At 57.6% G+C, this 17,251-nt stretch overlaps 1 protein-coding gene across 6 annotated transcripts in view; it reads right to left on the minus strand.

Annotated features, from left to right (window-relative positions):
- Positions 1-15: 15 nt before the first annotated feature.
- The window catches only part of pkn1a (protein kinase N1a), a 39,189-nt gene continuing 21,953 nt past the window's right edge, over positions 16-17,251 (minus strand). For 5 of the 6 annotated variants that reach the window (XM_069195677.1, XM_069195675.1, XM_069195674.1 and 2 more), the window contains exons 3-22: positions 16,168-16,313; positions 15,907-16,030; positions 13,723-13,868; positions 12,884-13,097; positions 11,220-11,414; positions 9,100-9,209; positions 8,567-8,710; positions 8,219-8,294; positions 7,700-7,829; positions 6,997-7,081; positions 6,028-6,119; positions 5,540-5,615; positions 4,579-4,670; positions 4,144-4,320; positions 3,517-3,579; positions 3,319-3,395; positions 3,084-3,226; positions 2,829-2,936; positions 2,420-2,500; positions 16-1,911 (exon numbers count right to left, since the gene is read on the minus strand). In XM_069195677.1, coding sequence (XP_069051778.1) covers positions 1,708-1,911; positions 2,420-2,500; positions 2,829-2,936; positions 3,084-3,226; positions 3,319-3,395; positions 3,517-3,579; positions 4,144-4,320; positions 4,579-4,670; positions 5,540-5,615; positions 6,028-6,119; positions 6,997-7,081; positions 7,700-7,829; positions 8,219-8,294; positions 8,567-8,710; positions 9,100-9,209; positions 11,220-11,414; positions 12,884-13,097; positions 13,723-13,868; positions 15,907-16,030; positions 16,168-16,313 — 2,483 coding nt within the window. In that variant the 3' untranslated portion in view covers positions 16-1,707. Of the gene's footprint in view, positions 1,912-1,932; positions 2,183-2,419; positions 2,501-2,828; positions 2,937-3,083; positions 3,227-3,318; positions 3,396-3,516; positions 3,580-4,143; positions 4,321-4,578; positions 4,671-5,539; positions 5,616-6,027; positions 6,120-6,996; positions 7,082-7,699; positions 7,830-8,218; positions 8,295-8,566; positions 8,711-9,099; positions 9,210-11,219; positions 11,415-12,883; positions 13,098-13,722; positions 13,869-15,906; positions 16,031-16,167; positions 16,314-17,251 lie in introns of those variants that run through there. The other variant, XM_069195678.1, reaches the window with a different exon arrangement.

Consider the following 17,251-nt stretch of genomic DNA (forward strand, 5'->3'; position numbering starts at 1 on the left):
CATTAAACAGGAAAATTAAGAGTAAAAATAAAAATTTAATCATTCAGTCCTTCACTACTTCCACAATGTTTTTTTTCTGCATAATGTACTCGGTATAATTTACACAACTTTGTTAATATCATCATTAATATTATTTTAAATCCTGAAACTAAAATTTCACTTACTGTAAAATAATAACAGAACTTTTCAAACCTTCACAAGCTCCACAAGAACCAGGTCTGGAGTGACCACTCCTTCTCCACATGATCCGGACCTTCAGAATCGGGTCTGGAGTGACCACTTCTACTCCACATGAACCGGACCCTCAGAATCGGGTCTGGAGTGACCACTCCTTCTCCATATGATCCGGACCTTCAGAATCGGGTCTGGAGTGACCACTCCTTCTCCATATGATCCGGACCTTCAGAATCGGGTCTGGAGTGACCACTCCTTCTCCACATGAACCGGACCTTCAGAATCGGGTCTGGAGTGACCACTCCTTCTCCATATGATCCGGACCTTCAGAATCGGGTCTGGAGTGACCACTCCTTCTCCACGCGAACCGGACCTTCAAAATCGGGTCTGGAGTGACCACTTCTACTCCACGCGAACCGGACCTTCAAAATCGGGTCTGGAGTGACCACTTCTACTCCACGCGAACCGGACCTTCAGAATCGGGTCTGGAGTGACCACTCCTTCTCCACATGAACCGGACCTTCAGAATCGGGTCTGGAGTGACCACTCCTTCTCCACATGATCCGGACCTTCAGAATCGGGTCTGGAGTGACCACTCCTTCTCCACATGATCCGGACCTTCAGAATCGGGTCTGGAGTGACCACTTCTACTCCACATGATCCGGACCTTCAGAATCGGGTCTGGAGTGACCACTTCTACTCCACATGAACCGGACCTTCAGAATCGGGTCTGGAGTGACCACTCCTTCTCCACATGAACCGGACCTTCAGAATCGGGTCTGGAGTGACCACTCCTTCTCCACATGAACCGGACCTTCAGAATCGGGTCTGGAGTGACCACTCCCGATCCCGGCTGGTTGTGTCTCCTTCATGTCCTGCTCATCCGCTCTGCTCGATCCCCCCCCTGTTCACACACACACACGTACTAAAAGCATTTTAAAAATATAATTGGAGCGACTCGTTCCTCCAGCGCTGCAGGCTTCAGTCTGCAAACCTCTCGCTCTACTCATGCCAGCCCCGCAAGACAGCTCTCGAAACGTTAAGGCTTCGGTCGGTGCTACAGCCCCACCCCTCACCACCTCTATCACAGTATAACCGGAAGTCTCTTGCTCCTCCTCCTCTCTCTCGGTGTTTAGGCGGAAAAGGCACACTGCCTGCCCACCACCCTACCACACCTTGTGCTGCTCAGTCCCCTCCTCCCTCCTTCACTGAGGACCCATGCCACACGAGCTGCCGCACCGGGGCTGGGTCTCTGCTCGAACCCCGTCACCTCTCCCTCTCCCCTTCTCTGCAGCTCGGCCTGCGCGCGGGAATATGTCATTCCCGAGAGTCCGCTGACCTAATCCACATCCTCTTGTCCGGAGAGGGAGAGGGACGAAGGCAGCGCGCAGGGAAGCAGAGGAGGGAGCGCTCTGGGAACAGTCCAGGGTCCAGGTGTCCAGGGGCAGACACACTGCCCAAAGTCTCCCTCGGTCGCAGCGCCGAGACGGACAGGCAGGCAGACAGCGCCCCCTCTGTCCAGGCGCAGCAGGGCTAGCAGAGGTCGGAGACGTAGTCAAAGTCCTTGAAGCTCTCCTGCTCCTTGCGGGAGAGCGGGCGGGGCTCTCGGGGTGGGGTCAGGGTGGGCGCCTCTGTCGTGAACTCCTCGTCGAAGTTGCTGACGTCCTCCTTCCCCACGATGGAAGGCACGAAGGGCGGCTTCACCTGCCGCTGGAGCAGCGCCTCCCAGTCCACCCCCTGGGAGAGAGAGACAGGTTAGACACAGCACCTCCCAGTCCACCCCCTGGGAGAGAGAGACAGGTTAGACACAGCACCTCCCAGTCCATCCTCGGAGAGAGAGAGACAGGTTAGACACAGCACCTCCCAGTCCATCCTCTGAGAGAGAGAGACAGGTTAGACACAGCACCTCCCAGTCCACCCCCTGAGAGAGAGAGACAGGTTACTCAGCACCTCCCAGTCCACCCCCTGAGAGAGGAGACAGGTTACTCAGAATCTCCCAGTCCACCCCCTGAAAGAGCGAGAGACTGGTTAGACACAGCACCTCCCAATCTACCCCCTGGGAGATGGATGGAGCCAGGACGAGATAAGGAATAAAGATCAGAGAGGGAAGAGAGCAGAGAGATCCAGACAGTGGACACACAAACCCGGAGATAGAGAGAGGTTAGACACCAGAGGGCAGAATGAGGGAGAGCTTACAGACAGCGAACAAGGATGATGAGAGAGAGCTAGACAGTGAGACGCTTACCCTGAAGAAGGGCTGCTTCTTCACATCATCGGCATCCCTCTCAGTGGAGCCCAGTCTGCGCTCTGGGTTCCTCCGCAGGAGCTGCACACAGACAGTGCCCACAGTGCATCAGTGGGACGACACAATAATCATGAGTGGACCACGGCCAACCCCCACAGGCCAAGAGGAGGTCCAGCTGTGTGGCTCAAGCCCATAACAGAAACAGCTGGATAAGATCCCGGGACAAATCCCTGGCAAGCAAACTCAGTGTGCTGAACAGCGTCTTCTCATCTCTGACCTTTTGTTAAGTTCTTCTAATGGGTTCTCATTTAATAAGAGACACGACAGCAGGAGCTGGTGTGTGATTTGCCTTTTCTAGGTGGCTGACGGCACAAGGCCGGCCTGTGATTGGCCGAGGGGAGAACCTCACCCGTCTCATGATGCCAATGGCCTCGGTGGAGAGGAATCGTGGGTAACGGACTTCATCATTAACGATGCTGTCGAACACCTCCTCCTCATCGTCACCTGGGAAAGGAGACTGAAACACAGGCAGCGTGTCGGTACGGTTGTAATTCCACAGGCTCCGACAGTTCCACGCAGTACGTTAATAACGCGGAAAACGACAAAAAGAGAGAGGAGCACAGGGACTCGAATGCCGTGACGACAGAAACAAACGGCCCCTCACCTCGCCCACCAGCATCTCGTACACCAGCACCCCCAGCCCCCACCAGTCCACCGCCCGCGTGTACGACGTGTCAGTCAGCACTTCGGGGGCCAGGAACTCCGGGGTCCCGCAGAACGTACTGGTCCGGTCGCCGTAGCCCATCCCTGACGCAGAGAGGGGACAGCAGTGAGGGACAAGCCAGCTGACGGGACACACTGGCCGTCGGACCGAGCGACACGGCCAGGCGCGCACACACCTTCTTTACACAGGCCGAAGTCCGCAATCTTCACATAGCCCTCCGTGTCCAAGAGCAAGTTGTCCAACTTCAGGTCCCTGAGGAGGAGAGGAAGACACCGTGAGGGACAGCGGTGACAGAGGGAGAGGAGGAGGAGAGGAAGGCTGACAGCAGTCTGGTGACATGAATGAGAAACAGGGAGGGAATCTTGGTACTCACCGGTACACAATCTTGTGATCGTGCAGAAACTGCAGCCCCAGAACCACACAGGCCGCATAAAACCTGCAGACAAAGAAGAGAGCCCAGTGAGAGACACCCACACAACGCAGATGCAGACCAAGAGACACCCATACAACCCAGACACACTCACACAACCCAGACACAGACCCAGAGACACCCACACGACCCAGACACAGACCCAGAGACACCCACACAACACAGACACAGACCCAGAGACACCCACAGAACCCAGACATAGACCCAGAGAAACACACACACTCACACAACCCAGATACAGACCCAGAGAAACACCCACACAACACAGACATAGACACAGAGACACTCACACACCCACACAACACAGACACAGACCCAGAGACACCCACACAACACAGACACAGGGACAGAGACACCCACACAACACAGACACAGGGACAGAGACACCCACACAACACAGACACAGGGACAGAGACAAGAGCCTAGTGAGACACAGACACTCACACAATACAGACACAGGGACAGAGACAAGAGCCTAGTGAGACACAGACACTCACACAAAACAGACACAGAGACAGAGACAAGAGCCTAGTGAGACACAGACAGACACATACAACGGGATGTACTGACACAGCGCGCGTCTCTGTGAACACATCGGAGTGAATGTGCATCATGAGGTCGCCCCCTGCAGTGTACTCCATCACAAAACACACGTGTTCCGGCGTCTGGAAACACGCAAACAAGTTCACCAGGAACGGGTGACGAGAGGTGTTCACTGTCTCAAATATCCTCTTCTCACACATCAAACTGAGAGAGAGGAAAGAGGGAGAGAGGAGGAGGAATCAGAGGGAAACACAAACATGTATTTAGTATGTGCTTAAAATGATACGTTTTAAGTATCGATGTACTATAGCACGGCTGTGCTGTGTTACTGTGTGCCCTGTCCCGGGCCAGGCTGGTGCAGAGCCGCTCACTCTGAATTGACCTGGCTGCACAATGATGCTGCCCTGCAGGCCACTGTGTGTGCTACAACAGGGTAGCTCGCCCGGAACGAGAAGATCTCACCTCTCAACCTCGTCTCTGGCCACGATGTCTCCCTTCTTCAGGGCCTTGATGGCGTACATGGTACCCGTCTTCTTGTACTCCGAGAGCAGCACCTGGGACAGGCCAAGCACACACACTCAGTCCCACACCCCACTACAGCAGACTGTCTGTGTGTGACTGTCCCCAGAGCCCACTGCCCAGACAGATCCACTACAGCAGACTGTGTGACTGTCCCCAGAGCCCACTGCCCAGACAGATCCACTACAGCAGACTGTGTGTGACTGTCCCCAGAGCCCACTGCCCAGACAGATCCACTACAGCAGACTGTGTGTGACTGTCCCCAGAGCCCACTGCCCAGACAGATCCACTACAGCAGACTGTGTGTGACTGTCCCCAGAGCCCACTGCCCAGACAGATCCACTACAGCAGACTGTGTGTGACTGTCCCCAGAGCCCACTGCCCAGACAGATCCACTACAGCAGACTGTGTGTGACTGTCCCCAGAGCCCACTGCCCAGACAGATCCACTACAGCAGACTGTGTGACTGTCCCCAGAGCCCACTGCCCAGACAGATCCACTACAGCAGACTGTGTGTGACTGTCCCCAGAGCCCACTGCCCAGACAGATCCACTACAGCAGACTGTGTGACTGTCCCCAGAGCCCACTGCCCAGACAGATCCACTACAGCAGACTGTGTGTGACTGTCCCCAGAGCCCACAGTCTAGACAGATCCACTACAGCAGACTGTGTGTGACTGTCCCCAGAGCCCACTGCCCAGACAGATCCACTACAGCAGACTGTGTGACTGTCCCCAGAGCCCACTGCCCAGACAGATCCACTACAGCAGACTGTGTGACTGTCCCCAGAGCCCACTGCCCAGACAGATCCACTACAGCAGACTGTGTGACTGTCCCCAGAGCCCACTGCCCAGACAGATCCACTACAGCAGACTGTGTGTGACTGTCCCCAGAAGCTGGCCTACCTTCCCAAAATGGCCACGGCCCAACACTGCAATCAGCCGGAAGTCCTGTAGGCAGAGGGGGGCTCTCTTCTGCTTGCTGGCGGGGCAGACAGACACATGTGCAGGTCAGACCGGGAGAGGTAGGGTACACACACATGTACACGCACACACACACACTCCTGGGGAGAAGCAAGCAAGGGCGACCGAGCTGGATGGCCTGTGCTGCTTTTGCCAGAATCACCCTTGTTCGTTTCTGACATGAGCTGGTTACTGCTGCTACCTCTCTTTCCTTGCCTGGTGCGTTAGCCCCCCCCAGGGTTCTGAACTGGGCCAGAACGGACCCCCCTACCACTATCCTGACTGCACTGCAAATGACAGCTCTAGATGGGCCGGAACCAGCAGGCAGGGCTCATCTCACACACACACACACACACACACCATCCACCGGCTCACAGGTGCAAGAGCCTCGTTCTCTGAGCTGGCCTGCCCCGAGGCCTGCTGGGTAATACCTGTTCTGAGAGCTCTGGGAGGGCGTCCGGGCCGGCCGCTCCCCGGCAAGGCTGGGCGGGGACAGGGGTTCGACAGCAGGCACGCGCTCTCCCTGTGGAGGAGGGGAGAGACCGTCACAACAACGCAGCAGAACGGCTTGCGGCTGGAGGTGAATTTCCGCCTCACCTTGCCTCCCCCCGGTGCTCATTAGTTTCCTCGCTAATGAATCCGGTGGTCACGCTGGCCGAGCCATCTGCCGGCTGGCCTTGCGAGGAGGGGCTGTGTGTTAATTAGTGCCGGCGCTCTGCACCAGCACGAGTCTCTCTCAGCGCACCCCCTCCCCCTCGGACTGTAAATATCCCGGCCTCGTCAACGAGCTGCGAGAGGGGCCGGCTGCATCGCGGACTGAACCCCGATTTTACCCTGGCCTTACACTTATTTTACCATGGCCCTATCCTGGTTTTACCCCGATTTTATCCTGGTCTCACCCTGATTTTACCCGGTCTTATCCTGGTCTCACCCCATTTTTATCCTGGTCTCACCCCGATTTGACCTCGGTCTTATCCTGGTCTCACCCTGATTTGACCTCGGTCTTATCCTGGTCTAACCCCGATTTTACCCTGACCTAATCTTGGTACTACCCCGCTGGGTCTCACCCTGATTTTACCCTGGCCTTACCCCGATTTTATCCTGGTCTCACCCTGATTTTACCCCGGTCTTATCCTGGTCTCACCCTGATTTTATCCCGGTCTTACCCCGGTCTCACCCCGATTTGACCCGGTCTTATCCCAGTCTCACCCCGATTTGACCCCGGTCTTATCCCAGTCTCATCCTGATTTGACCCCAGTCTTATCCAAGTCTTACCCATATTCTACCCCCGTGTTATCGTGGTCTCACCCCGATTTTACCCCGGTCCTTTCCCGATTTGACCCGGGCATTACCCCGGTCCTACCCCAGCCCGACCCCGGTCCTACCCCCTGCCCACTCACCGGGGTGTGTGGCTCGGAGTCTCTCTGGGGCTCGGCTCTCAGAGGGGAATCGCTGTCCAGGCTGAGCTTCTCCACCGAGATCTCCCTGGAGCAGGAAGACACACGCACTCGGTCACCCGCCCTGACCACTCACACTCCAGCTGTCCGCACCGGCACCGCTGCCGTGTGAGCAGAGCGGTCAGTGTGGTCAGTACAGTTACCCGGTGCTGTGGGAGTGTGGGGAGCGGTCAGTACAGTTACCCAGTGCTGTGGGAGTGTGTGGAGTGGTCAGTGTGGTCAGTACAGTTACCAGGTGCTGTGGGAGTGTGTGGAGCGGTCAGTGTGGTCAGTACAGTTACCCGGTGCTGTGGGAGTGTGCGGAGCGGTCAGTGTGGTCAGTACAGTTACCCGGTGCTGTGGGAGTGTGTAGAGCGGTCAGTGTGGTCAGTACAGTTACCCGGTCCTGTGGGAGTGTGGGGAGTGGTCAGTACAGTTACCCGGTGCTGTGGGAGTGTGGGGAGCGGTCAGTACAGTTACCCAGTGCTGTGGGAGTGTGCGGAGTGGTCAGTGTGGTCAGTACAGTTACCCGGTGCTGTGGGAGTGTGTGGAGCGGTCAGTGTGGTCAGTACAGTTACCCGGTGCTGTGGGAGTGTGCGGAGCGGTCAGTGTGGTCAGTACAGTTACCCGGTGCTGTGGGAGTGTGGGGAGTGGTCAGTACAGTTACCCGGTGCTGTGGGAGTGGGCATTGGGGCTGTAGGTTCCTGTGCTGTTGGCTGTAGGTATTGCCCTCCTCAGCAGTCTGACCCAGGTGGCGATGTCAATGTTCATCTGTCGAGCCCGCAGGAACGCCTTGCCTACACAACACCACAGTGACACAACAACACCCCGTCACTACACATCAGGACACTAGAGTCGCACAACAACACCACAGGGACACAATAACGACCCGTCACAAAACAAAAGGAGTGAATGTCACCCTGACACCAGGAACAGCGCCGTGCCCACCTCTGAACTGGATGACACAGGCGCTGGGTCTGTGTCTCCATCACAGGCCTGACCAGGCAGGTTCAGGCAGCTCAGCAATGGAGGGTTATAAAATCGCAATAGCAGATCCACCCACCAGATGGTGCTAAAGTAGAGAGTAAAGCCCTCTCCCTGATGCTTTGACATTAGGACTACAGGGCTGCACGGGTTCTGGTATGTGGCTAGCCTGATGTGCACACATGCACACTCGCTCTCTCACCCTGCTGCTTGGAGAAGACCTTCTTCTGCCTCTGCAGCTTGGGGATCCTCTCGATGATGGGGTTGAAGAACCTCACCTGAAACCCACACAGGAGAAATGAGACAGGGCTGACACACACAGGGATGAACCATGCAGCTGATGTCACAGATCAACGGCAGTAATAAGTTAATCATAGCATTGATAGCATAATGTAGACCCTACTACCATAGATTTGTACCAATGGAAATCACTAATATATAGATAAGATGATCAATTCTGTTAATGAGGGTGTTCATTGTATTTTGCTCTCACTCCAGAGTGCACTTCAGGAGTGTAGCCATGTGTGACTTCAGTGAACGAGACCCGTACCTCAGCCAGCAGGATGCCCTGAGGCTCCAGCTCCAGCTGAACTCTGTGTCTCTGGTTATCTAGGAAATCCTCCAGCTTCAGGTACTTCAAAGCACAGAGAGAGCGATAGTCTCTCCAGTACACTGCAATCTCCATCTCCCTGGACTGAGAGAGACACTGGGGTTAATACAGACAGTCCTGTACACTACCACTGAGAGAGAGAGAGACACTGGGGTTAATACAGACAGTCATGTACACTACCACTGAGAGAGAGAGACACTGGGGTTAATACAGACAGTCCTGTACACTACCACTGAGAGAGAGAGAGACACTGGGGTTGATACAGACAGTCATGTACACTACCACTGAGAGAGAGAGAGACACTGGGGTTAATACAGACAGTCCTGTACACTACCACTGAGAGAGAGAGAGAGACACTGGGGTTAATACAGACAGTCATGTACACTACCACTGAGAGAGAGAGAGACACTGGGGTTAATACAGACAGTCCTGTACACTGTTGTTAGTTTTATTCTTATTCCAGTGGCTTTTACCCTCTCCAGCTCCACAGTGAAGGTCTGGTCCCAGGACTGCTCCCCCACACTCTTCCAGGCTGTCTGCCACACCACTGTGTTCTCCAGCTTGAGCACAGCGCTCACCTCCACTAAGAGAGAGACACAGTTAGGCAGGCAGCTGCTTGACAGACTGACAGACTTCCATATAGACAGATTCTCACACAGTGTTACTCTGACACGGACAGGACAGATAGTCAGTCTTGCTGGGTGTACAGACAGACACTGGGACAGACTCACGGGACAGCTCGTCAGTCTTGCTGGATGTACAGACAGACACTGGGACAGACTCACGGGACAGCTCGTCAGTCTTGCCGGGTGTACAGACAGACACTGGGACAGACTCACGGGACAGCTCGTCAGTCTTGCTGGGTGTACAGACAGACACTGGGACAGACTCACGGGACAGCTCGTCAGTCTTGCTGGGTGTACAGACAGACAGACAGACTCACGGGACAGCTCGTCAGTCTTGCTGGGTGTACAGACAGACAGACAGACTCACGGGACAGCTCGTCAGTCTTGCTGGGTGTACAGACAGACAGACAGACAGACTCACTGGACAGCTCGTCAGTCTTGCTGGGTGTACAGACAGACAGACAGACTCACTGGACAGCTCGTCAGTCTTGCTGGGTGTACAGACAGACACCGGGACAGACTCACGGGACAGCTCGTCAGTCTTGCTGGGTGTACAGACAGACACTGGGACAGACTCACGGGACAGCTCGTCAGTCTTGCCGGGTGTACAGACAGACAGACAGACTCACGGGACAGCTCGTCAGTCTTGCCGGGTGTACAGACAGACAGACTCACGGGACAGCTCGTCAGTCTTGCTGGGTGTACAGACAGACACTGGGACAGACTCACGGGACAGCTCGTCAGTCTTGCTGGGTGTACAGACAGACACTGGGACAGACTCACGGGACAGCTCGTCAGTCTTGCTGGGTGTACAGACAGACACTGGGACAGACTCACTGGACAGCTCGTCAGTCTGGCCGGGTGTACAGACACACACTGGGACAGACTCACTGGACAGCTCGTCAGTCTGGCCGGGTGTACAGACAGACACTGGGACAGACTCACGGGACAGCTCGTCAGTCTTGCTGGGTGTACAGACAGACAGACAGACTCACTGGACAGCTCGTCAGTCTGGCCGGGTGTACAGACAGACACTGGGACAGACTCACTAGACAGCTCGTCAGTCTGGCTGGGTGTACAGACAGACACTGGGACAGACTCACTGGACAGCTCGTCAGTCTTGCTGGGTGTACAGACAGACACTGGGACAGACTCACGGGACAGCTCGTCAGTCTGGCCGGGTGTACAGACAGACAGACAGACTCACTGGACAGCTCGTCAGTCTGGCCGGGTGTACAGACAGACACTGGGACAGACTCACTGGACAGCTCGTCAGTCTTGCTGGGTGTACAGACAGACACGGGGACAGACTCACTGGACAGCTCGTCAGTCTTGCTGGGTGTACAGACAGACACTGGGACAGACTCACTGGACAGCTCGTCAGTCTGGCCGGGTGTACAGACAGACACTGGGACAGACTCACTGGACAGCTCGTCAGTCTTGCCGGGTGTACAGACAGACACTGGGACAGACTCACGGGACAGCTCGTCAGTCTTGCTGGGTGTACAGACAGACACTGGGACAGACTCACGGGACAGCTCGTCAGTCTTGCTGGGTGTACAGACAGACACTGGGACAGACTCACTGGACAGCTCGTCAGTCTTGCTGGGTGTACAGACAGACACTGGGACAGACTCACTGGACAGCTCGTCAGTCTGGCTGGGTATACAGACAGACACCGGGACAGACTCACTGGACAGCTCGTCAGTCTTGCCGGGTGTACAGACAGACACTGGGACAGACTCACTGGACAGCTCGTCAGTCTTGCTGGGTGTACAGACAGACAGACAGACAGACTCACGGGACAGCTCGTCAGTCTGGCCGGGTGTACAGACAGACAGACAGACAGACAGACAGACTCACGGGACAGCTCGTCAGTCTTGCCGGGTGTACAGACAGACAGACAGACTCACGGGACAGCTCGTCAGTCTTGCCGGGTGTACAGACAGACACTGGGACAGACTCACTGGACAGCTCGTCAGTCTTGCTTGGTGTTCTCCCGCTCACACTTCCGCTGCGGCCGTACAGTCCTTTCCCGCTGCGCATGAAGGACCTGCCCTCGCCGGGACTGTACGATGGCAGCACCACGGCGGTGCCTCGGGCTCGTCCTGGCACCACCTCCAGCAGCCCCACACAGCCCAGCAGACGCACCTCCAGAGTCCCTGCGCACAGAGACACAGTGACACCCCACCCACAGACACAGTGACACCCCACCCAGCACCTCCAGAGTCCCTGCGCACAGAGAGACACAGTGACACCCCACCCAGAGACACAGTGACACCCCACCCACAGACACAGTGACACCCCACCCAGCACCTCCAGAGTCCCTGCGCACAGAGACACAGTGACACCCCACCCACAGACACAGTGACACCCCACCCAGCACCTCCAGAGTCCCTGCGCACAGAGAGACACAGTGACACCCCACCCAGAGACACAGTGACACCCCACCGAGAGACACAGTGACACCCCACCCAGCACCTCCAGAGTCCCTGCACACAGAGAGACACAGTGACACCCCACCCACAGACACAGTGACACCCCACCCAGCACCTCCAGAGTCCCTGCACACAGAGACACTGACACCCCACCCAGAGACACAGTGACACCCCACCCAGCACCTCCAGAGTCCCTGCACACAGAGAGACACACTGACACCCCACCCAGAGACACAGTGACACCCCACCCAGAGACACAGTGACACCCCACCCAGCACCTCCAGAGTCCCTGCGCACAGAGAGACACAGTGACACCCCACCCAGAGACACAGTGACACCCCACCCAGCACCTCCAGAGTCCCTGCACACAGAGAGACACAGTGACACCCCACCCAGAGACACAGTGACACCCCACCCAGCACCTCCAGAGTCCCTGCACACAGAGAGACACAGTGACACCCCACCCAGAGACACAGTGACACCCCACCCAGCACCTCCAGAGTCCCTGCGCACAGAGAGACACACTGACACCCCACCCAGAGACACAGTGACACCCCACCCAGCACCTCCAGAGTCCCTGAGCCCAGAGAGACACAGTGACACCCCACCCAGCACCTCCAGAGTCCCTGAGCCCAGAGAGACACAGTGACACCCCACCCAGCACCTCCAGAGTCCCTGAGCCCAGAGAGACACAGTGACACCCCACCCAGAGACACAGTGACACCTCACCCTGCACCTCCAGAGTCCCTGCGCACAGAGAGACACAGTGACACCCCACCCACAGACACAGTGACACCTCACCCTGCACCTCCAGAGTCCCTGCGCACAGAGAGACACACTGACACCCCACCCAGAGACACAGTGACACCCCACCCACAGACACAGTGACACCCCACCCAGCACCTCCAGAGTCCCTGCACACAGAGAGACACACTGACACCCCACCCAGAGACACAGTGACACCCCACCCACAGACACAGTGACACCCCACCCAGCACCTCCAGAGTCCCTGCGCACAGAGACACTGACACCCCACCCAGAGACACAGTGACACCTCACCCAGCACCTCCAGAGTCCCTGCGCACAGAGAGACACACTGACACCCCACCCAGAGACACAGTGACACCCCACCCAGCACCTCCAGAGTCCCTGAGCCCAGAGAGACAGAGTGACCGACAGCAGGCATCAGTTACCTGTGAGGGGTGAGGGCTTGCTCAGTGTGCTGTACTGGTTCTGCAGGTAGGGGCCGCACTGCCGGGCGCTGAAGGCCGGGGAGGAGTCCAGTACCAGCTCCTCCTTGATCAGGAAGCTCTTGGGATGATCCTCCGGCAGCTCGGTCAGCCGCTGCTCCAGGGAATGGCGCAGGAGGTCCATCCGCTGGGAAGACTCGCTGAGCTTTGTCTGGGCCTGGCAAAGAGCAGTCGAAAGCTCAGCACTGAACCGAGCCAGGACTGGGCATGGGACAAGGGGAAAACCGAGCTGGAGCAGGCCTGGGACAGGGAAGGACCGAGCCGGGACTGGGCCCGCAAGAGGGTATCAGTCGGGCCGAGCGTCCGCGCGGGACCGTGCGGGTGTGGGTCCCAGCGTCCGCGCGGGACCGTGCGGGTGTGGGTCCCAGCGTCCGCGCGGGACCGTGCGGGTGTGGGTCCCAGCGTCCGCGCGGGACCGTGCGGGTGTGGGTCCCAGCGTCTGCGCGGGACCGTGCGGGTGTGGGTCCCAGCGTCTGCGCGGGACCGAGCGGGTGTGGGTCCCAGCGTCTGCGCGGGACCGTGCGGGTGTGGGTCCCAGCGTCTGCGCGGGACCGAGCGGGTGTGGGTCCCAGCGTCTGCGCGGGACCGAGCGGGTGTGGGTCCCAGCGTCTGCGCGGGACCGAGCGGGTGTGGGTCCCAGCGTCTGCGCGGGACCGAGCGGGTGTGGGTCCCAGCGTCTGCGCGGGACCGAGCGGGTGTGGGTCCCAGCGTCTGCGCGGGACCGAGCGGGTGTGGGTCCCAGCGTCTGCGCGGGACCGAGCGGGTGTGGGTCCCAGCTGTACCTCCAGCATGGCCTTCTTGTCGTGAGCCTTGCACGCTCCCAGCAGCCTCTGCACGTTCTTGGCGCCCTCGACCACGGCGTGCTCCACGCGGTAATGATGGCGCAGCTCCTCGATCCGCAGCTCCACCGCCGAGAGGTCAGGCTTCCCTGCGTGAGGGAGAGGGGGGTCAGGCCCGCGCCGCGGTGAAGAGGGGAGAGTGCAGGTGGGGAGGGGCCGCACAGAGCCGACGGGGTGACCCAGCCGCACAAGGACGCAAAGCCTCCTTGGAAAATGGTGCTTCGCCAACCCTGCCGGAGAGCTTGGCGACAGCCTCCCTTCGTGTGTGTGTGTGTGTGCGCGTCAGGGCTGCGTCTGGGGATGAACGCCGTCCTCTCCTAAAAAGGCCAGGAGCAGCCAGCCAGATGCCCCAGCGGCTCACAGACAGCGTCTTACAGCTCGGGTTCAGCGCAGCACACACAGCAGTGCGCCGGGGCGAGTGTGAGTAAACACTGCCACGCTCCGAGTACAGTATCCAGAAATAACCCGGACCCCCCAGGCTGTGGTCCTCCCTCCCCTCCCTCCCTCTCTCTCTCTCCCCAGAACCTGGGAGCACAGGCCACAGCGACAGGAGCGGGAACAGGAGCTGTCAGATTGCTGAACTCCACCGCTGCCTCTGACTAAACTCATCGACATCACTGCTCTCACTGATCTGCTCTGTCTCTTCTCACACTGCTGGTGCCGGCTTGCTTTTCTAAGGCTGTATGTTATTGAGCCCGGTGTTGCTGCCGCTGCTGCTGTTCTGTGTTGACGTTCTGGCGATTCCTTAATGTCTCTGGATCGGAGCAGCCGTATCAATAAGCGTTTCCCCGAGCCGAGCTGTGACAGGACAGGCAGCTCACAGACACGCAGGGACGGCACGGCTGGCGTCTCTCTCTGCGGAGACCATGGCATCAGCTCGCGTCTCGCCTCGCTCTGGCCCGACCCTGTGCGGCCCCGGGGGCTCTGCTGACCCCTCTGTTGGGGGGGGGGGTGGATTGATTTGCAGCTCCATCTAAGTGGCCGGCAGCGGCCTGGGCCGGCGGTCGATAGCTGGGCATCACTCCTGATGCGTGCTGGAGACGGATGTCTCAGCAAATCAGCACTACCCCTGGTCCCTTTGGCCCTTTAACGAGCTCTTAATGAGGGCTAATGGTCACGTAAAAGGCTCTGGGATGGCTCTGTGAGTGCTCTCTTGATGACAGCACTGATCAATCTCCTGTGCTCTTTTCCTGTCTGTATCTGGGCGAATACAGGAGGGAAAGCAACAGCGGTGGGCATCGCGGCTTCCTCAGCTGCTTCCCAGTGGACTGACCCTGACTCAGTTTCCAGCTCATCAGACCGACACTGGACTGACCCTGGCTGTCCTCAGTGTCCAGCTCATCAGACAGTGATACAGACAGAGACACAGACTGACCCTGGCTGTCCTCAGTGTCCAGCTCATCAGACAGTGATACAGACAGAGACACAGACTGACCCTGGCTGTCCTCAGTGTCCAGCTCATCAGACAGTGATAGAGACAGACAGAGACACAGACTGACCCTGGCTGTCCTCGGTGTTCAGCTCATCAGACAGAGACACAGACTGACCCTGGCTGTCCTCGGTGTCCAGCTCATCAGACAGTGATATAGACAGAGACACAGACTGACCCTGGCTGTCCTCAGTGTCCAGCTCATCAGACAGTGATACAGACAGAGACACAGACTGACCCTGGCTGTCCTCAGTGTCCAGCTCATCAGACAGTGATACAGACAGAGACACAGACTGACCCTGGCTGTCCTCGGTGTCCAGCTCATCAGACAGTGATACAGACAGAGACACAGACTGACCCTGGCTGTCCTCAGTGTCCAGCTCATCAGACAGTGACACAGACTGACCCTGGCTGTCCTCAGTGTCCAGCTCATCAGACAGTGATACAGACAGAGATACAGACTGACCCTGGCTGTCCTCAGTGTCCAGCTCATCGGACAGTGATACAGACAGAGACACAGACTGACCCTGGCTGTCCTCGGTGTCCAGCTCATCAGACAGTGATACAGACAGTGACACAGACTGACCCTGGCTGTCCTCAGTGTCCAGCTCATCAGACAGTGACACAGACTAACCCTGGCTGTCCTCAGTGTCCAGCTCATCAGACAGTGATAGAGACAGACAGAGACACAGACTGACCCTGGCTGTCCTCGGTGTCCAGCTCGTTGGCCTGCACTGCCTTGCGGATCTGCATGCGGATGATGTCGATCTTGGTCTTGCTATCCTGCAGCATCTGCTGTGCCGTCTGGAGGAGCTTCCGGTCCTGGAGCAGAGAGAGGGAGAGGGAAGCACGAAGGCCTGAAATGTGTCTGAACTAAAGAAGGGCAGAGCGAGTCTACGGTGGCAGAGTCTACATGAGAGCACCAGGAAGGAAAGAGAGAGAGTGCTGGAGAGCCATACCTTGGTGGAGCCGTTGGAGTACATGTGAATCATGTTTTCTGCCCCCTGCTTGACCTTCAGCTCGATGTTGAGCTGCTTCTCCAGAGCGGCGATGCGGTCTTGGTTGGCAGAGGAGCGGCTCACTGTACCAGGTGACTGAGGGGCATCTGGGAACAGACAAACAGCTTGTCTCTTACACAGTTCCGACAGTGCACCAGGGCTTCACTGTCACTGTGCTCTGTGCTCTGTTACTGTGCTGCCTGCTTTGTCACTGCACTATACCACTTTGTCACTGTGCCTTGCTCTGACACTGCGCTCCGTCACTGCGCTCCCATGGTACGCTCCGTCACTGCGCTCCAATGGCACCGTCGCTCGCAGAGCTCCGACGGCACACTCGGTCACAGAGCTCTGACGGCACACTCGGTCACAGAGCTCTGACACCGAGCTCTGACGGCACACTCGGTCACAGAGCTCTGACACTGAGCTCTGACGGCACACTCGGTCACAGAGCTCTGACACCGAGCTCTGACGGCACACTCGGTCACAGAGCTCTGACACTGAGTTCTGACGGCACACTCGGTCACAGAGCTCTGACACTGAGCTCTGACGGCACACTCGGTCACAGAGCTCTGACACCGAGCTCTGACGGCACACTCGGTCACAGAGCTCTGACACTGAGTTCTGACGGCACACTCGGTCACAGAGCTCTGACACTGAGTTCTGACGGCACACTCGGTCACAGAGCTCTGACACTGAGTTCTGACGGCACACTCGGTCACAGAGCTCTGACACCGAGCTCTGACGGCACACTCGGTCACAGAGCTCTGACACTGAGCTCTGACGGCACACTCGGTCACAGAGCTCTGACGGCACACTCGGTCACAGAGCTCTGACGGCACACTCGGTCACAGAGCTCTGACGGCACACTCGGTCACAGAGCTCTGATACTGAGCTCTGATGGCACACTTGGTTACAGAGCTCTGACACTGAGCTCTGACGGCACACTTGGTCACAGAGCTCTGACACTGAGCTCTGACGGCACACTCGGTCACAGAGCTCTGACACTGAGCTCTGACGGCACATTTGGTCACAGAGCTCTGACACT

Source organism: Lepisosteus oculatus, chromosome 11 (assembly GCF_040954835.1).
Source record: "Lepisosteus oculatus isolate fLepOcu1 chromosome 11, fLepOcu1.hap2, whole genome shotgun sequence".
Taxonomy (NCBI): domain Eukaryota; kingdom Metazoa; phylum Chordata; class Actinopteri; order Semionotiformes; family Lepisosteidae; genus Lepisosteus; species Lepisosteus oculatus.